Below are 25137 nucleotides of genomic sequence, written 5' to 3'. Positions count from 1 at the left end.
TATACTTAATTCCTCTTGTTTTATCTGAGGTTTGAGTTCCAGTGAGAACATTTGCATTTTTATAGTTTGGGGGTTTTTCCTAACAATTTTATCAGGTTTCTAAACTTTTCTTGGTGATAAATTTGCATTTCAACATGATCCTCTGCCAAATTTATTAAAAAATAATTTTTTTAAAAAAGTTTGTGTTTTCTACCTATTTTGACTGCAAAGACAACTGATTTTTTTCATATATTTACTTGTTTAAACTCCTGTGACCTATTTTACCTGTTTTGTGTAAATGAGGAACTCTATATTATAAAGTATCATGACTAGTCATAGATGAACTGGTTTGGATCCAGGGAAAACTTAGTGTAGTTTTGGCGTGAGATCTTTAGAACCAGCTCCCTGAGATTAAAGCCAGAATAAACCAAGACAAAACGCACACCTTTTCATATTTCATGTACCTTTGTATTCATGGGTTCTTCTGGGCTTGAAAACAGCAGAATTTCAGCAGTATTTATTTCGAGCTGAACTGTAATCAAGAAATAGTAGAAATGTAAAGGGGAACATTTTCCCCATGAGATTTTCTGATCTGTTTCTTATTTTTTCCAATTTTCCAGACCTTTTCAGTTCACCTGTCACTAGTGATGATCTCACTGAATGAGCATCTATTGTAAGGGACTTTACCAGTAGTCTGTATCTCAGTATTTAAACAGTATGATTTCATAAATAGAACTGGGTTTTATTGTTGTTGTTGTTGTTATTATTCTAATTTTCCTTCTCATCCATAGCTTTCCTTTTCATCTGGTCCAAACAGATCCGCACACTTAGAAAAGTCCTCTTTTAAAGTTTGAGACAGTAGGTCCACAATGGATTTTTTCCTGTGTTGTAAATGAAAATACAAAAGTCTGTCAGCTGTATTTGCCATCTAGAACAGCGCTGGTGGTCACCCTACAGCAGCACCACAGCTCCTGGAATTAGGGGCTGGAGGGGAGTTAGGAATAGTCTGCTGGAACAGCTCAGCAAAACTGATTTTCGCTGCTATTCTTGGGGAGAGGAGGAAATGAGGAAAATAAAAAAAAAGTGCAGCCTTACAGTTGTTGTAACACCAAAAAAACCCCAAAAAACCAACCCAGCAACCATCAGCAGAGCCTTTAATGTCACCGTCAGGACCGCACCTTCTGCAGCTGTTTTCAGTCCTGTGTGCATCCTCCTTCCTCAGCTGCAGATGCTCCTGGTTCCTCTTCTTTGTCTCAGCGTTAGATAAGTCAAGTACATCTGAAGACACATGGACATCTCCATTCGATAGATCTTTTCCAAGTCTCCTCCTGGTCTGTTTTTATTTGCTAAGGAGACTTACAGTTTCGTTGAGGTTGTGCTTGTCACACTTGGGTTCAAAGCTCCCACTTTTTGCATCAATGGCAAACTTCCATCCATGGGAGAAGGATTTGAACATTTTTGAATAACTGATTATTAGCTTCCACGTCTTGTGGTCACTGCAAGATCACTCGTGGAGGCATAATGTATATAAAATGTTAAATAAGCTGTGCATTGAATGGAGTGGAAAAGTTAGTTCAGCAGCTCAAGTACACTTGGAAGAAAGATGACCCTGACATCATTTCCAAGGAAGTTCAATGGAAGTTGCTCACTTTCAGTAAAAAGAATAAAAATAAATCTGTGTTTAAGTAGACTAGTAGATGAAATCTTCCACCCTCATATGCACGCACACAGTGGGGACATTGCTTCTATTCCTAGGCTGCAAATCATGTGTGTAAGTCTTGCCAAGCTGTTCAGGATGAGGATTGAGGAGGTTTAGGCACCACTTGCCTGTAACGAGCCAACCTACCAGCATGTCCAAATGGTCTCTCCTAAACGAGGGTGGTGGAAGAAGGAAAGTAATGACAAAATCCTGGACCATGGCCCCTCCAAGGAAGCCTTAAGGTTGGACTTGAAAGCTCTTCTGGCTCCTTGTAGGCATTACATGGCTCCTGGCATAGTAGGTTGGGTGTGGTGTGGGTTCAAGCAGCTGCCTTGGACTTGTTTTCTCCAAAATCAGCATCCAAAGCCTTGTGGTTAGGATTGACATGTAGTTGTGTATTTGTATATTTGCATGAGCAAAGGTCAGGAACTGTCAGACCCTGGTAGCTTGTTTTATTTCTTATAATCAAAGGTAAGCTTAAGAAACAAAGTATTCAGTCGATTCAGTGACACTTGACACTTAAGAAACCCATGAACTAATGCAAAAGAGGCTCCCTGAGCTCCCTATTTTGGTCACAAAAATTTTAGTATGGTATTAATGGTCAATTTGAGTCTATGGGAAAGATTGCTCAAGAAAGACTTGAGTATAACCAGCACCAGCCACTGCTGGAAAACTGCCCTCTCCAGCCCTGCACCCTCCACTGGATTGTGGCTTTTTTCTGCCAGCAAAAAATAAATGTTTATATGGACAATGCTTCTTTGTTAAAAAAAGAAAAATCTCAATTTGTTTGTTTCTATTAAAAAAATAAATAGAAAAAGTCACATTTTTGTGTGGGTTTTTTTTTCCAATTGTCAGTGGGAATTGGTGATTTCAATTTACCCATGTCCTAAAACAGGAGCAGAAGTAGCTTCAGACACCATTTCACCAAAAAAAAGAGGCAGGCTCAAAATTTTGCTGTTTGAAACCATTAAGAAAACAAAGCACCCCACTCATCCCCATCAAAGGTGGAAAACTTTAGTGACAGGGTTTGTGACTGGAAAAGAGCCTGACCCCGCTGGTATTGCTGGACTGTTGAATGTCAGAGCAGACACAGCTGTTGTGTCTTAATTTGAAATAATCAGTAAAAGTGTCAGAATTTAATTACCTCAAGCTTTAGGAGTAAAGTAAATTAAAGAGCATGTGGAAAGGGGCAAGTTTTTGCAGGCTTGTTCCCCGTGGCGCTGCAGTGCACAGCGGGATGGTGCTGCTCACTTTCCCATTGGCAGCACAGGGAAAATGTGGCCTGACTTGAGAAATCAGAAGAAATAATGGGGAAAAATCTAAAAAAAAAAAAAAAAAGTGAAACTTGATTTCTGCTAAGGAGCTGTGCAGGTGCTCTGTGTGTGTGCATATGTGGGGGGAGGCTTCAGCCCTGTATCAGAGTCCCTGTGAGCACGATACACGCTGTTTCTAACTCTGCCTGCTTCTGCAGTTGAGATGTTAAAAAGATTTGAAATTTTTTTTCAATATATAAAGGAAAAAATAAAAAAACAGTGGCAAAATTATGTTGAGAGGCTGATAAAAAAAAAATCCTGAGGGGGCAAGTTGAGTTAGTTTGTCACCTGCTCCTGTCCTGGAAGCCAGCACCAGTCTCTCAGCATCACAGCATCCCAGTACTGTTCTGAAGTGCTTGTTGTTCAATAGGATGTTGTTTTTCTCCAGTGTAATGTTGTGATTGTTACCTGATAATGTTGCCAGGGACTTCACATTGTAAGAGGTGGTCCATCTTGTTTGATGTATTTGGCTAAAAAAAAGTGGTGTTTTTTTTTTTGTTATTTAAACTCCTAGCAACTGTGACTACAGTAATGTGATGAGTAGCACATACAGCAAGGAGGTAAGGACAACAATAGCCTCCTTAAAAATGTCATCTGAACTTTTTTTAAAAAAAAAAACGTTAAAAATATTTTTAAAACATTTTACAACATTTTTTGTGTGTTCCAAAATGGAATATTTGTATTTGAAAAAAAAAAAAATCCTGGAGTGTAATTTAATCCTAAAACCCTCTAACCTTTGTGTATATGGTAAATGTTTGTATTTTGCAGTTTCTGTTTTGCTTTTTAGATAAATAAAATGTATATGGATATTTTTAAGTCATCTTTGCTTTTTTAGATGAGTTTGTAATCACCTTATAACTGAAAATAAAATTTTCCTTTATAAACCAGCCATGCTCTTGGATGGTTTTTTTGGTGTTTGAGTAGCTCAGTTCTTCATTTAAACTTATTACTTGTTTTGGGGTGGTTGGTTTGTTTTTGGCAGCTCAGCCCCACGCAGCCACTCATTCCCTCAGCCAGTGGGGATGGGGAGAGAATCAGAAGGGTAAAAGTGCAAAAATTCGTGGGTTGGGATACGGACAGGTTAATAATTTAAAAAAAAAGGGTTATAAGAACCCACAACAAAGAACATCAAAGAGGTAAAAAACAAAGCCAAGAAAAACAAGTGATGCAAAAGCCATTTCTCACCTCTAACCAACCAGTGCCCAGCCCATGCATGACACCACTACCACAAGGGTTCAAATACATCAGGAAAGCACAATAGGAAGAAAAAAAAAACCTAACATTTACTTTCCTGGTGTATGGGACTGCTGATTTCAAGCTCGCTGATGACCTCTTCAGTCAAACAGATGGAGGTTAAACCGGACAGGCCATTCCTTAAGTCCTGATTTGAGGTAGGGAAAGAAAAAAACCCCAACATGTAGGTGGTTACTATTTGTGAAAAGCAAAGCATTTGAATATCCCTGCTGAGCCTCCAGCACCCCATGCCCATGATCAGCCCCACACCTGTCTTTAGTTAGTGATTTTTGGCTTGGTTGGTTATTTTGCTGGGTGTGATTGAAGACTTTGTCAGGGATTTCTCCTCTCATTGGCACCACCTGCAATGCCTGGGCTGAGCAGCCTGATAGCAGCACAGACAGCAACTGCAATGTGCCTCAGGTTAAAATAAATAAACAAGGAACTAAAAAAAGCCACTGAGTGCCACGAGGTGCTCCTGAAGGGTTTCAACTACCTGCCATGGGCAGCCGTCACCTGCCCAAGGCTGCAGCTGCTTCCATCAGCTGAGGTCCACGGGATAAAAGGTGACATCAGCAGGAGGAGATGTTGCCCACCAAGGCACATAGCAGGGGAGCAGCACCGTGTTAACCTTTTACCGGGTACACACCAAAACCCTGTGGGTCACGTTGCACGGGCACTGGTTCAACCTGACATCGCTCCAGTGCCTTGGTTGGCCAGGCCCTGGTGCCAAATGTGTGAAGGGCCTTGTTCTGAAGTCTTTGCCCCAGGAGGGCAGCCAGAGATGGCAGATAATCTGTCAGATAAGGCTTGTTTACGTGGCAATGATTCCCCAGGTCTAACCAGGAGCATTTCCGTACCCTGCTCAGTCTCCGAAAATTCCTGCATTACCCACTTGGCCATGAAGGGTTGCCAAACCCAGCTCACCCTTTCCTTGCCAGTGAGCAGAGATTCCCTATGGCCTTATCCAGGGAGTATTCCAGCCTGTACTGCCCACACTGGGAGCACAGGGGCACCCCAAACCCCTTTGCAATAGCATAGGAAAGAAATTCTCAACATAGGGACACAAGTAACTATGTTCTGGATTCATGGCAGTCACAAAATCACAGAATATTCTGAGTTGGAAGGGACCCACAAGGATCATAGAGTCCAGTTCTTAAATGAATGGCCCATGCAGGGATCAAACCCATGACTTTGGTGTTATTAGCACCATGCCCTAGTCATCTCTTTGGATGTCTAGTTTCAGGGGTGGCGTAATTTGACTACCACAGTACAGCTCCCCAAGGCACCCCACTGGAGCTGCAGGGTGCTGAGCATCAGATGGGACATCTCCTGCCAGCACATTGTCCTCTAGCAGTTTTCTAACCCATCCCCAAAGATTACCACAGCTTTGCAAACACCACCACATCACAGCAACCATGTGCTTTGCTGCATCAGTGTTTTGTCATGAAGTAGCTCAGCTTCAACCCAACAATATTTCCAGTGTGGAAAAGCTGCAAAGCAGTGCTGTAAGCACGTGCATGTGCATCTCCAGCTCTTACTGCTACCAGCTACAGCAAAATTGCCTCCATGTGCACAGGGAGGGAAGCAACCCAAGTCCCATAGCTGTGTGGTGACATGGGACAACCCCAGCCCTACGCTGATAGCCCTACAAACAGTGGCCTCCCAGAAAAACCCTCTGCATGTCCTCCCCTTGTCCTTCAAGGTCTCTCATAAGTGGGGGTCCTCTGGCAAGTTAAAATGCTGTTGGGAAGCAGAGTGTTGCCTCACTATTGTCCTACAGCAGAAAGAGACACGAACCAAAACAAATGCATTTCATTTGCTTTTATTTAATTAAAAAAAAAAAAAGTCAAAGTCATTGCAATCCCATTTAAATACAGAGATTTACAAATAGGTCCAAAACAGGACTAAAATATTCTTTGAAATGCTGTACTTTTAAATATTGTGCTTTCATAGATACATAAGAAAATTAGCATATAAAAATACTTTACAAGGAATACACTCTAATATATGGATAAAAATACACATTTAAGTAATGCATTTCATCTTCATATCATTCAAAATGCATAGGAAGGGATACAAGGACCAAGTTTTTCTTCCTCCTTTTTTTTTTTTTTTAAAGCCTTTAATAAAAGTCTTCATTAAAAACCTATGAGAAGCCCCTGTGAGCTTCCACTGCTCAGAATATTGCATATAAAAACACTTTCGGCTGCACTGTCAATGCTCCACAGTATCAATTATGGCACATTATCTAGGTGTGGCAGCAATGGTATGGGATATTGCATACTCAAAGAGAAAATGGCTACGACGACAAATAGCTGGATGGGGCCGGGCACGTGTCTGGAAGAAACACCCTGATACGTTGTGCTATCACAGAGGGATGTCAGGGACAGACAGTGGGGGGAGAAGTCCTGGCTCAGCAAAGCGACACACATGTGCTGTACACCCACCCAACAACCTATGGGCACCCCTTGAGGTGGGGATGGAGGAGCCAAAAGGGTGATCAGGGAACGGGCGCAGTGGGCTCGGGGCTGCAGTGTCCGACTGACAGGCTCCTCCACTCCACTGTGCCCCAGCCTTCCCGGGGAAAGCGATGCCAGGATCACGCCACCACCAGGACACAAACATCATCATAAAGTGCTAATAGGTGGAACATGGCAGGCAGATGAGGGCACCAATGCAAACATCACAGCCCCTCTTCCAGGCGGGGCTCTGGGGAGGGAGGGGAGCATCACACTTGCAAAGCTACATGAGGCCAGCAACAGGCAAACACACACTGCCCAGCTCCCATGGGACACAGGGACACAACCTCCACCTAACAAAGGGCTTGTCATGCCACTGCCTGATGGGAGACAACAAGGTTTCATTAATTCAAAACATCAGGGGCAGCTCTGGGAATTTCGCTATTCTGCTATTTACTTGCAGGCACAGGCCAGGTTTGCAAGCAAGAGATCTCCATAAAGCTCAGACAAACAATGTGGCTGGGGATTTGAGCAGGTACTCAAGGCTTTTACCCTTGGGTACAGCCTCTAGTCTGTATTAAGTACTGCAGTACAGGTGACCGCATTGTTCATGGGAATCCATGCCAAGACAAAGTGCCTCATCCCACAGTGGGGCGAGCCAGGCCTGGGGGAGTGTGGACAGGGCTGTCAGGAGGCAGCTGCAAATACCAATTTTTGAACAAGAATTGAATCTAGCCACTCTCCAGCACATTTTGAAATGTCTTTTAGCCAGCGCTCTCCACTGCCCTGCACCGGGAGTGCAAGGGGCTGCAGGACTTGGTTTGTCAGGAGTGTTGGAAGGATGGAGATGGGCACAACATAAAAGGAAAGGCATTTCAGTCCTGCTGTATGCAATTAAGTGAGCAAACAAGGAACATAATAGCACCATGTGTGTTTATAGGATGGCCAAGGCCTTCAGGGCGAGGAGGATGTCAGAGGCAGGACCCTGCACACGCAATGGCCGGGGCACAGGGGGATGATCTGCCATGGGAGATGGCTGTGGATGCTCCTTCCTCCCGTCGGCAGCTCGTCCCATTGCCATCGCTGCCACAGCCCCCAGATGCACATCCAGCTCTGACCTTCCCAGCAATATTTGGCGGTCCACAGGCTCACTGAAGACCCACCTCCCCACTTGCAGGTTATGGTACACACAGCATTTACAAATACCAGTGCAAAAAACAGGAGAAACACCCCAAATACCACAATGGCTCAGCAGAGGCCCTGGGCATCGTCTGCTCTGCTCCCACTGCTCAGAGCGTCTGGACACTCGCCTTGACCTCGGCTCCGAGGGACACCTGCACCGGCAGCTCTCTGTTCCCCTCCGAGGGAGCGTTGGCAGCCAGTGCCAAGGGGTTTCGGCTAATCACCAGGTCCAGCTTATCTCCAGCCTCCGAAATCAAGGGAACGGCCAGACAGCAGTCAAAGTCTCTTGTTCGGATGCGATTTACCTGCGGGGATTTAGGATGTGCCATGGGGAGGAACAAGAGAAAGATCACGTTTGTTAGTCAGAAAATGTAAAGATTAGTGCTAAACCCACACCCGGGAAAACACACAGCGCTTGGGGGTCCCCGATTCCAGGTTCAGAATGGAGCAGAGCGGAGGTACCCCTTCAGACTGAGCATCCTTGCTTAGCTGAGGAATGATGCAGAGGAAGGGGGATAAAAAGTCTGGATCAGACACGACCCCTGAACCCCAGTGCCTGGGGCAGTAGTACAAGTATTAAACACTGTAGGGCTCAAAACCAGTTCTCCAGTTCAAGCCTGTAGAAAAAAGGTTGCCATTTTCCATGCTTATTTTTGCCATCATGGCTTTTACTGGCCCTAAATTTGTGGTGCTGAGTATTCAGCACCTAGAAAACAAATAAAGCCATGAGGCTTCTGGCAACCATTTGCTAGCTCAACCAGCAATAAACTGAGACTATACCGAAGAGTTTCTGCTTTTCCTCTCCCCATTTACATTCTTCATTTCACAGGAATCTGGATGCGTTTCATGTGGGCTCAAGAGGCAGCTGCAAATTCTCCCCATAGGATTCAACGGTGAAAGCAGGTACTGCTGGCTCTTGCAGGCCTTCAAGTACAGTTCTGGGCTGGGTCATCTGCAGAAACCACCCCTGCTCTCTTGCCTACAGCTCACAGAACACCTGGGCTTGGTGGTACGAGAGCTCTGGGATGGAGCAGGCTGGCAAACAGCAGGGGAAGGGAAGCAGAGAAGGGGGAAAGGGATTTCCCACCCACCTTTGGAGTGAACATAACCCCTTGGGCCAGGTGTTGCTTCCTTCTCTGGATAAGGGCTTGATGAGTCCATACAACCCTTCCATTCCAAACCCTTTCCCAGAATTAATGCATGCCCACATAGCTGGGCTCTCTGATGGTAGTGGTGTCCTTCTGTGTCCACACATTTGACCCCAATACTACCCCTTACAGTGTAGTAACAAGGGACAATTTCTAGCCAACTCATGGACAAGGAGAGATAAACGATGAGCTTGCTCTGCCCTTGCTCTATGCCAGCCAGGCAGTCCCAGTGCAGAAGTGCCGTTACTACAATGCCACGCTCCGGTTAATCCATCCAGCCGAGCGGCAGAGGGTGTGTGACAGCAGTGACAAGGTGTCCCGCTGGCCTTCAGGCACATCACCGTGCCCACGATCAGCAGCACTGTGAAGCATCCTCAGCAATGCACCTCTGTACTTCTGGAGGGGAGCCGCCTGTACCGGGTCTGCAATCCCTCACTCACAGCTCCACACGTCAGCGCCACGGCAATCACCTCATCTGCTCGTAGGTGTGAGCTGTGCGGCACAGCATGTGCGAGAAGGGTGTCGAAAGTTTCCATGCCGTTCTGTTTAGGATTTTGGGCACACCTCCCAGAGCCCTTGGCACTCGCAAAAAAGCATCACATCCAACATGGAACAGAAAGGCAGCCCAGAGCCTAATTAGCTTCTTGTTCATTCTTGCACCATGTTTTATTTGAAGCTGAGAAGGAGTAATTGTATAGCAGCCAACTGGCTAGAGACCATAACAAGCTTAAACAAGGTTCCCCACAGTGCTGCCAGTCCTCCAGTTACCTGATGTACATAATATACTGGCTCTACTCCGACTGCTAAGAACCCCCGCCTAGAAATCAGTAAAACTAAACATCTTTCTGAGTGTTTCCAAATATGGTCACAATATCTACATTTCCAAATGGTGGCAATTTTTCCATTGAGGTTGCACTTCCTTCAGTTGCTGAGTTGCCCCAAAGCTAAAATAGTTGGTTTTCATCCATATAAAGCTCCTCTCCAATCTCCAAAACTCACCACGCTCTTTCTGTCCCTCTGGTAGTCTGATATGTCCAGGACACACATCACAGACTGTGCTTTTGGCCAGTGTTTATTCTGTTTCTGCATCACCTACTTCAGATCAAGTCTCTTTCAAAGAAAAATATCCATATAAAACACTTTGCTTGAAGGATATGTTTCCTAGAAAACTCTTTAGTTGTCAAAGGCATGCACAGAACTTCATGAATATTACCTAACTCTGCAAGGGGCTTCACAGGAACATGTATCAGTCAACATGATCTGGTTCATCTAAAAACCAGGAAAAGGATTCCGGGTGAGGAGAGGAAGCAACACAGTTTTTTGCTTGTTTTGAGCAGTCCAAGCTCAAAAAGGGCAGTGCTGGGACAGACTGTGTCCTGGATAGGAGTACTGCCTGGGGTACCACCTGAAGGTACTACCTAGTGATTTCTTATTATAAAACACAGGTCTCATTGAGTGCTTGGTGGCTAAGAGCTCACCTAGTTGGCTAACTATTACCTTTCATTAAAGTTAGTGCTGTCATGGATGGGTCTCACTTCTCTCTTCCTCTCAGCCACTCATTCACTCCGTCCCAGTCTCCAGAACTGCATTTTGCATTTATTACCTGAAGCACTCTGTCATATGGCTTGAGGCCACACTGATCTGCTGGCCCATCCGGACGGACCATATTTACATAGACACCTTTTTCTAGCAGGCCATCTGACAAACTGAATCCGAAATCTTCCCTCTCCGGGTCTTTGTGGAGTGTCATCTGGAGAGGCAGAAACAGACAAAGCATGTTTTAATGCAGCAGAGTAAGGAGGTGATGTGCAGGGTTGGCAGGTTGGCAGTAGAACAGGTAATGCATGCAGACCTACAGAAATTCTGCTCTGTGTCTCCTGGGCAGATTTTTCTTAGCCTGTGCAGTTAACACAGATTGAGCCTTATTTGCCTGACACCATCACCTCGGGTAGATCACATGGCAAATTGCTTTGGTGACTGGCATAAAACCAACCCCACGACAGTCCCTCACCCTTGGTTGTGGAAGGAAACACAAGCAGGGTAATACAGACATCTGCTGTTTCACCCAAAGAGCAACAAACAAGTGTTATTAATGGAGCATCTCCTTCCCTGGCCAGGTTACACCATGTACCCTCTGTGTGTGCCAGACCACCACATGAAAAATTAACATGTTCTCAGGGAAATTTCAATGTAGTGAGTGAAATGTGAAAGCAGCTCATTTTTAATACATCACTCAGCAGGAGCATCTAAAATTCTGCATATTATTCACAAGTTCTTTTCAGAAAACTCATATCAATAAGTGCTGACGTACTGAGGACAAGAAATGCGTAATCTCATCACCCTTCCCTTGAGCACATCACACTTTGGTCTTGTCTAGAGGAGGAGAGCACTGCTTGAACTGTGCCTTGCCATGAGGTAACACTGGGAACCAGGGACAACTGATTCTCCAACACTACCAAAATCTCCCTTTGTCTCTCATTAACTGGGAGTGCATCTCTACTGTGGCTCTAACTCCATAACTGTGCTCTTGGTTGGGTAAGCCTCATGGATGTGCAGTCCTTGGGAAGGACAATGCTCAGGATGACACACAGGAGCAGCCCACCTGGCCTCAACCTCGTTTCCGAACAGCCAACACCAGATGCTCCAGCAGAATGAAGAGTCACCCTATAACATGCCTAGTTACACAGCTCTCCTCCTTCAGGTACGAAGGAATTTTATTTAAATAGACATTTGCCATGCCCTGAAGGGCAAAAGCAGATCAAACATGAAAAGGTTGTTTTTTCCATCTACCATAACTGCAGGTTTTATTCTAAAGTCACACTAGGAAAGAAAAAGACAATCAAATTCTTGAAAACTCTCCAGCTCCCTTCCCTGCTTGCATTCTGCATCAGCAGGTTCAACAGTTAATTACCTCTTCTAATTACTGCTGCCTTACACCATGCTTAAATTGGCTACATTCATCCGGATGCTGAATTCAAACCAGTATCCATTGAAGTCCTACCACTGTCACCCCTACAGGAAACACTGGAGGTGGAGTGGAAGGGGAGGGAAAATAAGTTATTTTTTATATGGGAAGTGGCCCACTGAATGGAGTGTGCCTCAGGAAAAGGGCTGATGTATCTCCACAGGGACACACTTTGAGCTCTTTCATTTTTATCTGTAGTACCAATTAATGAATTCCAGAACACAAGGATCTGGAAATCTTATATATTAAGAGAAACAGCAAAGCACAGGTTTGAACCCTGTTGAATGATGGCAGCTAAATCCTGTTACTCTTCTGAAGAGTCCCTTTCATCTTAATCTGACCCTCTGAAAACCTTTGCTCTGACCTTGGTGAGGGCCAGCTTTAACAAGGAACATTTTCTGGGGATCCCTCTGAACAGAGAAGATTTTTTACAGGGTTGTAAAGCTTCTACAGCCTTAACCATCAAGGTACTGCAGTGCTAGAGCTAGACTGACCCCTGGCAACACAAACCTTGTGAAACTCAAGGGGAGTCGGGGACATGATTTCCTGCATCTCCTTCTCGATCTTCTTCATGTCCAGGTTCCTCTCGTTCTTCTTGGCAGGGGAGCTGCTGCCCTCAGTCTGTCCGTCGCTACAGCTGGAGTTCGCCTTCCTCAATGGGCTCATTACCGATGGGTTGACAGAGTCCAGGAGCAGCTTGCTGCCCTCCAAGCCCAGGTTGTGCACACTCCCTGTCATGATGGATGCCTGTAGGGAGAGGGCATCATGCCACTCTGCTGAGCCAGCAGCAGGAGGGACCACGCGGCAACTAAAGCGGCACAGACAACAACAGCGCGGTACCATTGCTCTCATTAATCAGAAAATAACTACCAAAAATCTCTTCCTATTAGCTGTAAGAGCCATTCCCAGACCTCACGAGCCTGCTTCCAGGTCTATGGCTGACCCACTCTGTGCTCTCCATCCCCACCCCAACAGGGAGCTTTGTCTCAGAAGGAAGCACTTGTGAAGCATCTCATTATTTTTTAATGAACAGGACCAGACGGGCCTCATATTGTGCAGGAACCATCTCGACAGTCAAGAAGGATGAATATCCCAGTCTCAGGGAGTTCCCAGAGGAACCACAGTCTGCCTGGCTCTCCAGTCTACCCCTGCAGGCTGTAGGTCCCCACCAGTATCACACAGTGCTGGCAATGGCCCAGGGAAGTCAATACCTCGGACTCCACTGAGGCCAATTCAGCAGAGAAATGAGGATTTTATCTGTCAGTAAATGGGAGCTGTCACTGAGCAAAACTGAGTTAAAAATATGAAATTAAGTAGTATTTAAGCTTGGTCATCCTTGATAGAATCCATTAAAAGATGCCCCTAAGTAGCTTCGATTCCATTTGGCAATGCTTTTCACTAATGAGATTACATTGATCAAAGCTAACGAAGGAGTCAAGAATCCAGTCTGTGGAACCTCAGCTGGCTCCAGGTCACAGAGTCCATTTAAACAGCGTAATGAAAACTGTAATTTCAAAGTTCAGTCTTCAAGGGTCTGCAGTCCCATTAAATGTCAAAAGGTAGAAGAAAGGAAATGAAAGGTAGGGAGCAGATAGCAAAATTCTCCAACACTGACCATGGCAAGTCAAAGAGCAATTTCTCCTGTGCACAGGGGAAATATCACACAACTGAGTCTCTAATCAAGACCCTCCAGCTCTTTGCTTCAAGCTGGAGCAAAAGCGAATAAAGTGACTTATGGTGGCAGTAGGAAAATGCCAGCACTACCCACGTTATCCCAAAATGGGATGGATAAAACACAGAAAATCTTTCAGCTTTGCACTTTTCAGGTTTGGGCAAAACTCAAACACCTGTTATGTGCTGGAAGGACACTGACTTACCACACACTTGAAAGGCAGATTAACAAACAGCAGTACAGCCAACTGTACGTTGGGTACGTTTGTTCACTGACCTCAGGCAGCCTCAACACTCCCAGGGTGTTGTGCTGTGCTGTACCAGCACCAGCATTGCAGAGCCAGGGAGAGCAGAAAGGTCTGTGCATGCTGTGTTGCTGCCCTCCCTCATCGCTGCAAATACCGTAACCAACCAGCACCCAACAGCGTTTGACTCCTTCTCTATCTTCGAGGTACTTAAATCCTTTCTGCAGCATCATAAGCAATGTCCCAGGTGCTTTAGGTTTAATGCAAGCAGCAGAAAGGGCAATTTCAAATTTCTCCAGGCTTGGCTGCCCCACATTGTTTTTCCCATGTCTTGGCTGCCCTCAAAGCAAAGCAGGGACACACGCTCCACTAGACATACCAGAAAAAGCCTGTTTCTACCCATACCCATACTCTGGAAGTGGATTGCTACTATGTGTGAACCTGTTTCCAGGCTACCTTGGGTCACCTTGCAGGACTCTTTTTTTCTTTTCAAATGTGAAGCATGAAGGGTCAAAATAAAATAAAATTTAAAAAAAAGAATGAAATAAAATCAAATCTGTGACTGTCTAAAATCACAGGAGGGTGAGAGCTGGGGCTGAGAAACCTGCAATACAGTAAAAACCCCAATGAGCACTGCACATCCCACAGCATGCCTTGGGAAGGTTGGGCACATGGAAAGGGAGAAATGGATCAGTGGCAATTTGGATTTGATAAAAGGGGAGTAGAACCCATCAGACTTCCACTAAAAACACAGCACTTCCCTTCTGTCCCCAGAACTTTCAAAATACTCTAGAAATGTGCTAAATACACCAAAACCCTGGAGGTGCTCAGCTTTCAGTAAAATTCCTTTATATGTTTAAAAGCATTGCTATAACTGTCAAAGCTCCAAAGCCTTAAAACAGCTAACTGCATCACAGATGCCTGGAAAAGGAAAGGGAGTCCACAAAATCCCTTCTTTTGCATCACAGAAAGGAGTACTTCCTCTTAAGCAGTCAATAACTGTTCAGAAAATTTGTTAGTGGTTGCCTAAACTCATTTCTAAATACATTCAGGTCCAGGAAATAAGTGATCAAGGGGAAAAGTTATAGTTTGGGGAGGCTGGGGATTTGGGATTTTGTGTGATTTGCTTTCTTTTTAAGTCAGCATTTTCTTAAGTGTCTACGATAATAAAAACAGCATTTCATGCTTCAGCACAATAAATTTAATTGAGATTTCCTCATCCACTTACAGTTGCTAAGGATCAAGGAGGAAAGGACAATTAGTAAGTCCCTTGTCACCATACAGGCCAAAACAGGACTTTCCTTTTCGACCTTCAATTAGTCAGAAATTGCCTTTTTTTCACTGAAGTCTCAGCAATATGCAACTGTGCATAAAACCAGTCCCACTGGGAATGATGGAGAGCATGACCCACGGAGCTCTTCTGAGTCCTCTGCACCCGGAAGACAGGGGGAGGAATGGGCTCGTGGGGTCCTGCTCCTCCTGAGGAGGGGAGCAGCACGGGCTCCATCCTGCTGGGCAGGTCTCACAGTCTCAAGGGAGGCCTTTATTTGCATCCCATGACTTAGAAATCCAGGCTCCTCATCCTATAACCGGACACAATAACATGACCTCCAAAGCATTTTGGATAAAGAAAAGAGAAAGTGGTTTGTGAAGAGAGGAAACACCTTTATTTCTGCAGGAAGCAATTACTTTCTCAGATTTTTCCATGGGGAAAGCTGGCTGAAAAGCTTCCAATTACCTATTTCACTAAAACAGTTTCCGGCAGAGTGACAGCTGAATGCAAGATATATGTTGTGCCTGTCTGTACTTGAAGCAAGCCAAGGCTTCAGTCCCAATGGGGGCTTGGGGGACTCCTTTCGCTTGGCCTTCAAGTGCTTTGGACAGGCAGTATCCTTCCAAGCAGAGAGTTTACTGTTGGATAGGAAAGACTTGCCAACAGTCATGTGAATATTATTGGCCAGCAACAGTTCGTGAAAAGAGCATGGAATTCCTGGTGGGTAAGACATCGGCTCAGGGGAAGAGTGCACGCAAGCAACTGTCTAATGAGACACAGTTATCCATTAGCATACTGACATGAATTAAACCCAAACCCCTCTTCACACCACTGGCAGCACAGGGATGCTACAGGCAATTAACAGATCTGGGGAAACGGTCTAACATTCATGGAAAGAGCAACACAGTCAGATCAGCAGCAAATTCAGAAAGTGATTTACCTCAATCTCCCTCAAAAGTTCAGACTGGCCGCATGTTTCCAAATCCTCCAAAGCTTCTCCAAAAACACGCCAAAAATTATCCTCGTGAGTGGTCTCAAGGCCATTTTGGCGGTTGGGGTATCTGTTGTAACGTAGGAACCAAACATTGTCAGCACTCTTCTGCAGCGGGATGAAAGCCGCAAGGCTACAGCAAGTGTCTCACCAGTAAAAGCAGACTTGAAGAGTCTTCATATACAAAAGCAAACAATATGAACTTTTCAAACAAGAGTCCGCATACGAGACCTTCATGCATTTACTAACGGGGCAAGTGTCCTTCAAAGGAAGAATTAAGTTGGTGTAGTAATGTCAGAGTTCAAAGGGTAAATTAAAAAGTGCCTGTAGGAAGATTGTAGGTTTAGGAAGACGTTTTGGTGAAATAGAGAAGTGAAAGAAAAAAGGATGCATTATGGGTAAACCAGGAGCCTCAGAGACTGTTAGTACAAAGGCTGATGGGATAGAGCTCAGATCTGAGACACAGAACACCTGAGAAGAGAGAGAAAAACACAGAGGGTAACAGACATGGTGAGAAAATGATAAATACATTAGGTCTCTATGAGAGTAAATAATGCAAAGATGTATATAAAAATGACTGCCCTGGGCTGAACAAGCGAACGCACACTACAGCCAGCAGTATCAACAGTGTCATGTATAACCCATACAAACCCAGTTTCATTTGCTTTGGGATGGCCAGGGAACTGAGCTGGTACTTTCAGGAGGTCTGTTTTTTTTTGCTGTATAGCAGTCTTGGCACTTAAAGCTCTGTAAAGTTTGCCACCAGTTCTGTCTACAACAGAGAGTAAGGTTAGAGAGAACCTCTCTCAGGCTGGTACAAACACACATTAATGTGAACACCGTGTGCTGGGTGTTCTGCAATTTTCCCCTTTGGCAGTTTCAGCATCTCTTATCTCTGACCACAGGCCAGGGTCAATTCTCAGACCTCTAAATCAAACAGCAATTAAACATGCTGAAGTCCTCTGAACAAGCTAGAATAGTAGGTGATGCTGGACACTGCTTACTGAACACCAGACTGCAAAATTCACCCCAGCAGTGCTCAGTTTAACAGAAGCCTCTTGAAGGAAACTGTGGTGTTAAATCCAGGTCATGATAAACCCACTAATGTGTCATGGGGAGAGGTCCCAAAGGTACAGTGACATCAGAGCAGCCCTAATGCATCTTCCTACAAGGAGCTGCATGGACTAGGCTACACCTCTGCAACATCTGGCAGCATCTTGCATGGCTTATTCAGCTCTGCAGATGGGAAGGGATGCTCATCCACCACAGCCACTTAGCAAAATCAAAACATTTTACTTGGGTACAAGTCACAGAGAGGTTGTCCTTCATTAAATATATAATGACCCCTTGGGCTATTAATAGAGCTTTTTCCAGATCTCCAAAAACTGGAAAGTCTTTAGCACATGCTTTGCCTTTTCATCCACTGGTTTAAATGGGAATCTGTAGCAGGCAGAAACTCACACACACACACTTTTGGTCCTTGTGGGTGGTCTTCCTGGAGATAGCAGTATCTGACATGGCTTATTGCATTTTAAATTCACCCCCTACCTTTCATCAGCTTTTAAAGGACAGTAGCCTTTACACTAGGCAGAAAGGTCAAATAAACACCCAGCAAGACTTTATAAAAACAAACTGAAATTTCCCCCCAAAAGGAATTTTTGATTCTTTCCCCTTACTCATTTCCTTCCTCTGCTCTCAGGTTCCCAAAGAGTCAAACGTCTCTTCTAATTACCCATTTCTTGCCTCTCAGAGCAGCAACATACAAACACATCCAGGACGCGGATGAATCAGAACCGGCTCCCACACCACTGGGTCAGCAGGTTTTTCCCGGCTAGAGGCAGTCAGGGTTAGAGACATTTTGTTTTTCTCCCTAATAAAACGGGCTCAGTGGCATGAACCATTTCACTTGCACTTTGACATCAGGGCTCAGAGTCCTCATTAGGGACACGGGGGCTCCGAGCGCTCAGATTTGCAAACTTCAGCTGTCGGCGGCCTCGCTGGGGGGGCCACGAGGGATCAATGACCTGTGCGAGCTGGCTCTTGCTGAGAGGCAAAACAAGAACAAAGTCTCTGCCGCTGCCAGCCTTCCTGCCAGTTTGATCATCTTTAAATAGGTGGAAATGGCCATGAGATGTTCTAAGGGTTTCGTTTGGACAAACAAAAGTCAAGGAAAAAAATAAGAAAGAAAAAAAGAACCGACAGTAACAACACAACACACACAACTATGGGGACTCTGGAGGATGTCAAGGGGAGGGGTAGTTTTGAAGCAGTGGGGCTTTTCCACTGTGTATGGCTCAGCAAGGGACAGCCTCTGGCCAAGGCAGATCCATCACGATTTTCACCTAAAGTAAGGGGCAGCTGCAGCCTCCTCACTGGCCTCAGGAGATGTTACAGGATTTTCCCCACCTGGTTCAGCTGGGAGATTAACTCGACCATGTTCATTCAGCATAGCTTTGTTTGTGGTGTTGGAAGGGCCAAAGTGTGATGGAGAGAGACTCCAGCCACTGCTTTGGTAGATTTTAACTTGGACATGCAACCTCACACTGGTCCTCTGAGTACTTTGGTTGGCCTTTTTTGCTTCATAGCATTGAGCTGTTGCAAAGCTACATCCTCACTCAAAAAAGTGTGGCCAACACATGCAGGGACAGCCCTGACCATATCTATTTATTACACCTAAACTATGAAAGTACCGCAGCCTTGACACAGTAGGAGTAAGAGACATGGTAGGAACCTGTGGTCCATGCAGCTGAGACCACCTAACTCCAGACACAAATGTACACCTGGACATGGCAGAGGTGCCACAGAGCTACACTCCAGGTAACTTGAGGTGGCTCAATAGAGCAGGTTCACCACCCCACCATCCTTCCCCATGGTTGCCCAGTGCCAACACTGGGACACCCCTGGCTGCTCCCATCACATTCCCATGCCCTTTTTTCCCTGTGCAGTGACACCCACATTTCCAAACACACCTCCCTACCTCCTCCCACCCCTCCGTACCTGCTGGGCTTGTCCCAGTCATCTTCATTGAAGCTTCCATCCATGTAGGGGTAGTTTTTTCTGGGGTCCCCTGGAGGGGTGCTGCTCTTTTGCCTGCTGTGTCTCCATTCATGTGGATGGAGGGCTATGCCCGCAGCCTGAGGTATGTAGGTACCTAGGGAAGGCAAGAGGGAGTGGAGAAAGAGAAAGGGTAACACCTGATAAGAAACCCCAGATGGAGTAAGTCACACTGAGCCAGGAGAGGCTCCTTCCCTAGGTCCCAAACCTGAGGCCACATGGATTGCATACTGCTTTCATCTCAGTCATCAAAAAGTGGTTCTTCTTCCCATCTCTTCTGGCTTTAACCAAAGCAGATTCTCAGGATCTTGACATGGGGTGCCCCATTTCTCCTTTGCTCCCTTGCTTCTCAATAGTTTTATGGTGTGAGTTTGGGATCCACAGACCTGGGAGTACACATGCCCACAGATGCAGTGGATCTTACCCAGTAAGATCCAGCCTTGGCTAACGACTCTTTTTTCTACATTGAACCCAGCAGAAATTATGATGTTGAATCAGTCACTTTTAAATACAACAAATCCTTCAAGGGTCAGAGAAGATCCTGCCAAGTTTCCTTCAGCAGGTCCAATCCCATTCTTTTTGAAGGATTTGGAGGCCTGAATTCTATTAGGAAAAAAAAGTCTTCATTTATATTCTCAACTATGTTTGGGACCTAATGGACAGCATGAGAAAGGTAACAGAATGGAAAAGGGCAGCAGCAAAGAAACTCCATCCAGAGCAGCCAGAAACAAGAGTCTCCCTTAACAAGTGTAATGGTGCTGAGGGTACCTGGTGGTGGTCACGGGTCCAGTGTGCTCAGCAGTGGTAATGGGGAACAGTCAGCTCTGATCCTGAGAGCTGCCAGTCAGTTCCCTCAGCCCTTCCATGCCTTTGGGATCAGCTGGTGTAGGTACAGGAAGCTGCTTTGGGGACACGTGTGTGAAAGGCAAGGAATAGGGTGAAAATCTCTGCTGGTTCATGTGTATCACATTTGATAGGAGATCAATATGGACCATTAGGATGAAACCAGGCAAGTTTTGCTACGTCTGCCCCCATGGACTTTTCCATACTGCAGTGGTTTACTCCAGAGATGTAAATCCATCACTACCAAGTCACAAGATCCCCAGGTCTTGTGAGGAGCTTCCTGAACAGAAAACTTTCAAAACAGACCATTCCTCAGCAGTGTCAGTGCCATTTGCAGTGGAAATAAATCTCCCAAGTCTCCTGCTCACCTCCTGCTGCCCATTCAGTGTTTCAGAGAAATCCTCACAGCCTTTCCAAGAAACACCGTACGCTCCCATCACACGCTGTGCCAAGTGAACAGGAAGAAGTAACGGAGAAACACATAATTAAGGGAGATTTGACCTCCTAAACAGCTAAGAACCCTGGAAATACCCAAAGACAATGCCAACACTTTCTTTGAAAATGCCAAGGTCTGTTATTTCACGTAGCTGAGTGTTTCCTCTGTGTGTTTTTAAAGGTTAGACTGCTCTGGAAAGAGCCCCAGGAAAATTGCTTTCCAACATCTCACAGCAGTCAGGAGCACTCACTGCCTGCCAGAGCAGGACAAGGGCCCTGGATGCAGGTCCTTGCAGCGAGTGGGTAGCAGGTTTGGGCTGGGTGCAGGGGTTGGGTGCAGAATGGTCACTTAGTGCCATTGTAGATTCACCTCCTCCTTCTAGGGAGAAGAGCTGGATCCTTGGGATTCAGAGCCACCTGGTGGCATGTTCCCACCAGGCCCAGCACAACTCCCCCACCCAAATCCTTCCTTGAGCTGTTTCCTAATGCTATGGATGAACCTAAAACCTACAGGGCTGCAGAGCCTGATCTGTAATTCTCCATTTGGGGCTTGAACCCTAATCTCCAGGCTCTGCACATCCCAGGTTTCTCTGCATCGTGCCTTCCCTGCCCATCCCATGGACAACCCTGTATGCCCTTCTCCCTGTCTTCCAGCATCCCTCTTCCCAGCCAGCACCAGCACAGCACCATGCAGCCCAATGCAGTTACCAGGGAAGACAAGAGAGCCCCTGAAGCAAAGCTGCAGTGTGTGGATGTTGGGCAACTTGGCATCAGCCCCACACCCCAGGGCTCTGTGCTCAATTATCTGTTCTGAATTTACCAGAAAAGTAATCACTTTCCAGTGTCCAACTTGTGTTAACATTCAATTAGATGGAGAAGGATTGCAGCATTATGAAGGCCAGGGGATTCCTCCTTAATGAAGCCTCCAGTCCCAAATTAAGACTTCAGACCAATGGAGGCTGAAGGAAGACACAGGAATGGGGAGACACCTGGGCAGTGCCGTCCTTTGAACTTCTCTAAGCCAGAGTGCAGCGAGCACAGCACACACCTCACTCAGCACAGGGAAGGTGCTTTGCAGCAGCATCCTGCAGCATCCCTCCCTGTTTTCACATTCTGTTCTGGACAGGAGTCTTTCCACAATTTCCTCTTGCAGTGTCAATTCAGAATTTTGGTTTGTTTCAATATGGGCTAATACTAGCTTATGTCACTAAATCTGAACTGGAATAACTATTTTCCAGTGCTTTTCTCCATGTAAAAATCTATCCCCATGACTAGAGCATCATCCATCCCAATTCCATATGTTTGCCAGAAGCTACAGCTGAATAAACCTGGCCTCGAAGCCATGTGTCCAACTGATCACTCACTTGAGAGTTAGAGATACTTTCTTGTAGTATTACCTTAATTATTTTGTTAAGTGAGTGCTTCTCACTTGTGGATTTTAAAACATCCTGAAGAGGATTAATATGTCCTACAAGGCCTCTCTGGAGAGTTAAAAGTGAGCTATGGACCAAATACTCTGTAAAACATATCATCAGTGAATATTGCCTCTGATTATGCGGATTATGCAAATTATAAAGTGCTGTAATGGTTTTGAAAATTATGAAAACAGTATGATGCCATATAAGCCAGAAGAAATGTGCCAATAAAAGCCTAAACCAGACACATCAACTCAGAGCACCACAGGAATGCATTTTAAAATACATTTTGTTCCTTGCTGGAAGCGAGAGACCATGAAAATGTGGTCAGGCCACAGGCTTCGGCTCACGTTCAGAGACAAGAGTCAGACAGACCACACAGGTTTGGAGGCTCTGTCTGTCTTCACCTTGGCCCAGAGATCCCTAAGAAAAGATGACTCTGGCTTACCTTGGCTTCCATACCCAGCATCAATGGCAGAGCCATCCCAGGACTCCATAGTATTGTCCACACTAGGAATTGTGGTGGAGTATATCTCAGACAGCTTGCTAGTTTTCTGGGAGTCTGTCAGTTCATCTTCTGGGTCACTCACTTCGTTTATACTCCCCGATTTCTTGGGATAGGATTCTGAAAGCAGAACATCCTGCTTTAGCAGGCACGAAGAGCAAGCCTCAGGGAAAAGCTCATGCTGACACGGGAGCAATCCCAGGTACTGTAAGTCTTTAAAGTACCTCTTTAGCTCTTCAAAAGTAGCTGAGAAAGGCATGTGCAATGAAGCTAAAAGGATTTAATGCATTACTCTTATCTCAAGCTGAATCAAGAAAAAAATGCCTTTCTGGGTTTTTAGCACACGGAATACAAGGAGCAGCCATGGGCATTTGAGGATTACCACATATGAGAGAGCTGGGACCTGATCTCAATTCACAAGCACATCTTCTTGTGCCTTCAGAAGCTTCCTCCAAAACAGCCCTGCCCAGAGAAGTGTTGGCCCTTGCAACCACCACCACTGAAGCCCCCTCCCAAGATTGTACAACCTCGTAACAATTCAAGGCTAATCACCTCTCCAGTCTCCCATGCAGTCTCACGACAATAGCGGAATTCCTGGGCCTGGTATTTTGAGGCTAAATTTCCCCTGATCAGTGATTGGAAAATGGAAGCTGAATGTGAATGATGAAGCTCAGACCTTCCCTTTCATTATTTTAGTACTAACAGGCCCTTATTATCATTGTATCAAATTCCCTTTCAGGCAAAAGCTATGCTAGGAATGGTTTCTCAGAACAAGCATTTCTCTGCACTGAATATTTTAAAGTCCTTGTTGATTAGATATCCTGTTAGCCATCCACATCCTATACCTCAGACTGGAGGGATAAAAAGCCCTATGAAAGTCTGCATTTGTCAATGAGAACAGATTATTTTACAAAACAAAGCCCGGTGTCCTGAAAGTCCCTGTTTTCCAAGCATTCAGAAGATTGCTCACCACGATTTACTCAAGATTACCTTGAAATTTCAATTACACCTGCTTCATTCTCAGAATGATTAACGAGTCTCCAACTGGCACTTGCATGTCAATTATTTCACTAAGTGGCTGTGACAATGTCAAGTGTCAGCAGGGGGAAAAAAAGAGCATTTCAGACTAAGGATCAAGAACACTTAGCTAGGAGGGAAGAGAGTGAGGTTTCTTGAAGATCAGTTCTCCAATTCTACCTCTGTTTGCCAAGTCCCCACTCCCTGCCTGGACTTCCACCATTTGTAAAATAGGTCCATTGCCACACATTTCCAAACTGCTTTGAGGTCTACAAAAGTTCTATGTTTAAGAGTGATGTCACTTTTTCAGATGCAGGACAGGCATCCCATGGGACACTCTTGCTTGGAAGAGCTTTATCATTTGATTTCTTGTAATTCCCACAGCACTCTGGGCCACTGGCTGGGTAGGTCCAACCAAATCTACAAACTGCAGAAGCATGGTACCCCAAAAAAAAAAAAAAAGAAAACACTTGGTGTGAGGGAGACAGGAATGAAGCCAGAATGCACCCATTGCTTTCTGAACTTGATGAAGAAGACTCTGTTTGGTCATGATTACGCAGTTGGGGAGAAAAGTTTTTTCATGATCCCTGGTTTTGCCAATCACCCCTCCATCCCCAAAAAACAGCAGCCTGCCAGTAAGTATGCTTCTGCTCTTTGATACCATGCTAAGAACAGTTTCAAACCCACAGGGAGATTGGCAAGGGAATGAGAAGGGGATCTCTAAGTGAAGTTTGGTTTGAAAGATGACCTTGGGACTCCAAGCCAGGAAAGAGACGTACAGGATTTATTGCCAATTGTTTTCAAAAAGCTGAATTAAAGGTGGGGGTTTTTTTTCATGGATTCCACCAGCTCAGAGTCCCTTTGCTAATTCTGGAGGGTTATATTTTTTTAAAATCCCATATTCTTCTACTTTTAAAAGCAAATTCTGCTTCACTTCTGTGTGAAGCACCCACACAGACAGGGAATGGCAACAACAGTACAAGCTGTCAATCAGAAATAAAAATTAATATCATCAATAAACCTGCTGTTTCACCTCTTCCCAGCATCACAGAGAGCCCCTGGGTATCCTTTTCTTTCATCTGTGAGTCAGAAGGTCAAGAAACACACACCCTTTCCCTCTGTGCCTGGCCACGCCCATGACCACGTTGCCTCATGTCACCTCTCACAGCACATGCACTGCTTACTCCACTGCCTGGGGTCCCTGCTGGGGTGTGCCTTTGCCCTCCCACCCCAAACCAGGCTCCCCAGCTCACTCTCTGTCTGCTTCTTGATCTTCAGGGTGACTGTCTCTCCCGCCATCTGCAGCAGGTGAATGGCCTCGCTCAGTGGTTTGCCCTTGAGGCTCACGTTATTGATCGCTAATATCCGGTCGCCGATGTGGATGGCTCCAGTCCTGGAGAGAAAAGGCACTGTCAGAAACTCCAGAGAAGTAATTTGCCTCTGCAAGACAGGACATTCGAGGCATGTTAACTCTCAGCACTTTCAAATATGTCTTTGTTTTCTCTTGGTACACTGTTTACACCTACAGATGTACACATCACCACCAGGAATCTGGGTCCTCCCCATCTTCCATGTGTATATACACATACAAATACACATGGGAACATAAGAATTCCACAAAATCCCAGGCCCCTCAGAGACTGGAACTGCAGACCAGTTTACACTCAAATCTCTTCAAAACCATGTGGTTAAAAGCACAAGCATTTC

The 25137-nt window shown here is 45.4% G+C and overlaps 2 protein-coding genes across 8 annotated transcripts in view; one reads left to right on the top strand and one right to left on the bottom strand.

Annotated features, from left to right (window-relative positions):
- SLC6A6 (solute carrier family 6 member 6) overlaps nucleotides 1-3878 on the top strand; it is a 57017-nt gene extending 53139 nt beyond the window's left edge. For all 3 annotated transcript variants that reach the window (XM_018068447.2, XM_018068446.2, XM_018068448.2), the window contains one exon: nucleotides 600-3878. In XM_018068447.2, the coding sequence (XP_017923936.1) occupies nucleotides 600-624 (25 nt within the window). In that variant the 3' untranslated portion in view covers nucleotides 625-3878. The remainder of the gene's footprint in view (nucleotides 1-599) is intronic.
- Nucleotides 3879-6033: 2155 nt separating this feature from the next.
- The window catches only part of GRIP2 (glutamate receptor interacting protein 2), a 123998-nt gene continuing 104894 nt past the window's right edge, over nucleotides 6034-25137 (bottom strand). For 3 of the 5 annotated variants that reach the window (XM_018068443.3, XM_018068442.3, XM_008925278.4), the window contains exons 18-24: nucleotides 24684-24823; nucleotides 22357-22533; nucleotides 19159-19312; nucleotides 16111-16231; nucleotides 12492-12728; nucleotides 10620-10766; nucleotides 6034-8173 (exon numbers count right to left, since the gene is read on the bottom strand). In XM_018068443.3, the coding sequence (XP_017923932.1) occupies nucleotides 7976-8173; nucleotides 10620-10766; nucleotides 12492-12728; nucleotides 16111-16231; nucleotides 19159-19312; nucleotides 22357-22533; nucleotides 24684-24823 (1174 nt within the window). In that variant the 3' untranslated portion in view covers nucleotides 6034-7975. Of the gene's footprint in view, nucleotides 8174-8959; nucleotides 10767-12491; nucleotides 12729-16110; nucleotides 16633-19158; nucleotides 19313-22356; nucleotides 22534-24683; nucleotides 24824-25137 lie in introns of those variants that run through there. The other 2 variants (XR_001920122.3, XM_018068445.3) reach the window with 2 other exon arrangements.

This window comes from Manacus vitellinus, unplaced genomic scaffold (genome assembly GCF_001715985.3).
Source record: "Manacus vitellinus isolate BGI_N305 unplaced genomic scaffold, ASM171598v3 scaffold_14_pilon, whole genome shotgun sequence".
Lineage (NCBI taxonomy): Eukaryota > Metazoa > Chordata > Aves > Passeriformes > Pipridae > Manacus > Manacus vitellinus.
The sequence above is the reverse complement of the archived record's forward strand: the minus strand, read 5'-3'. Positions and strand labels throughout refer to the sequence as shown.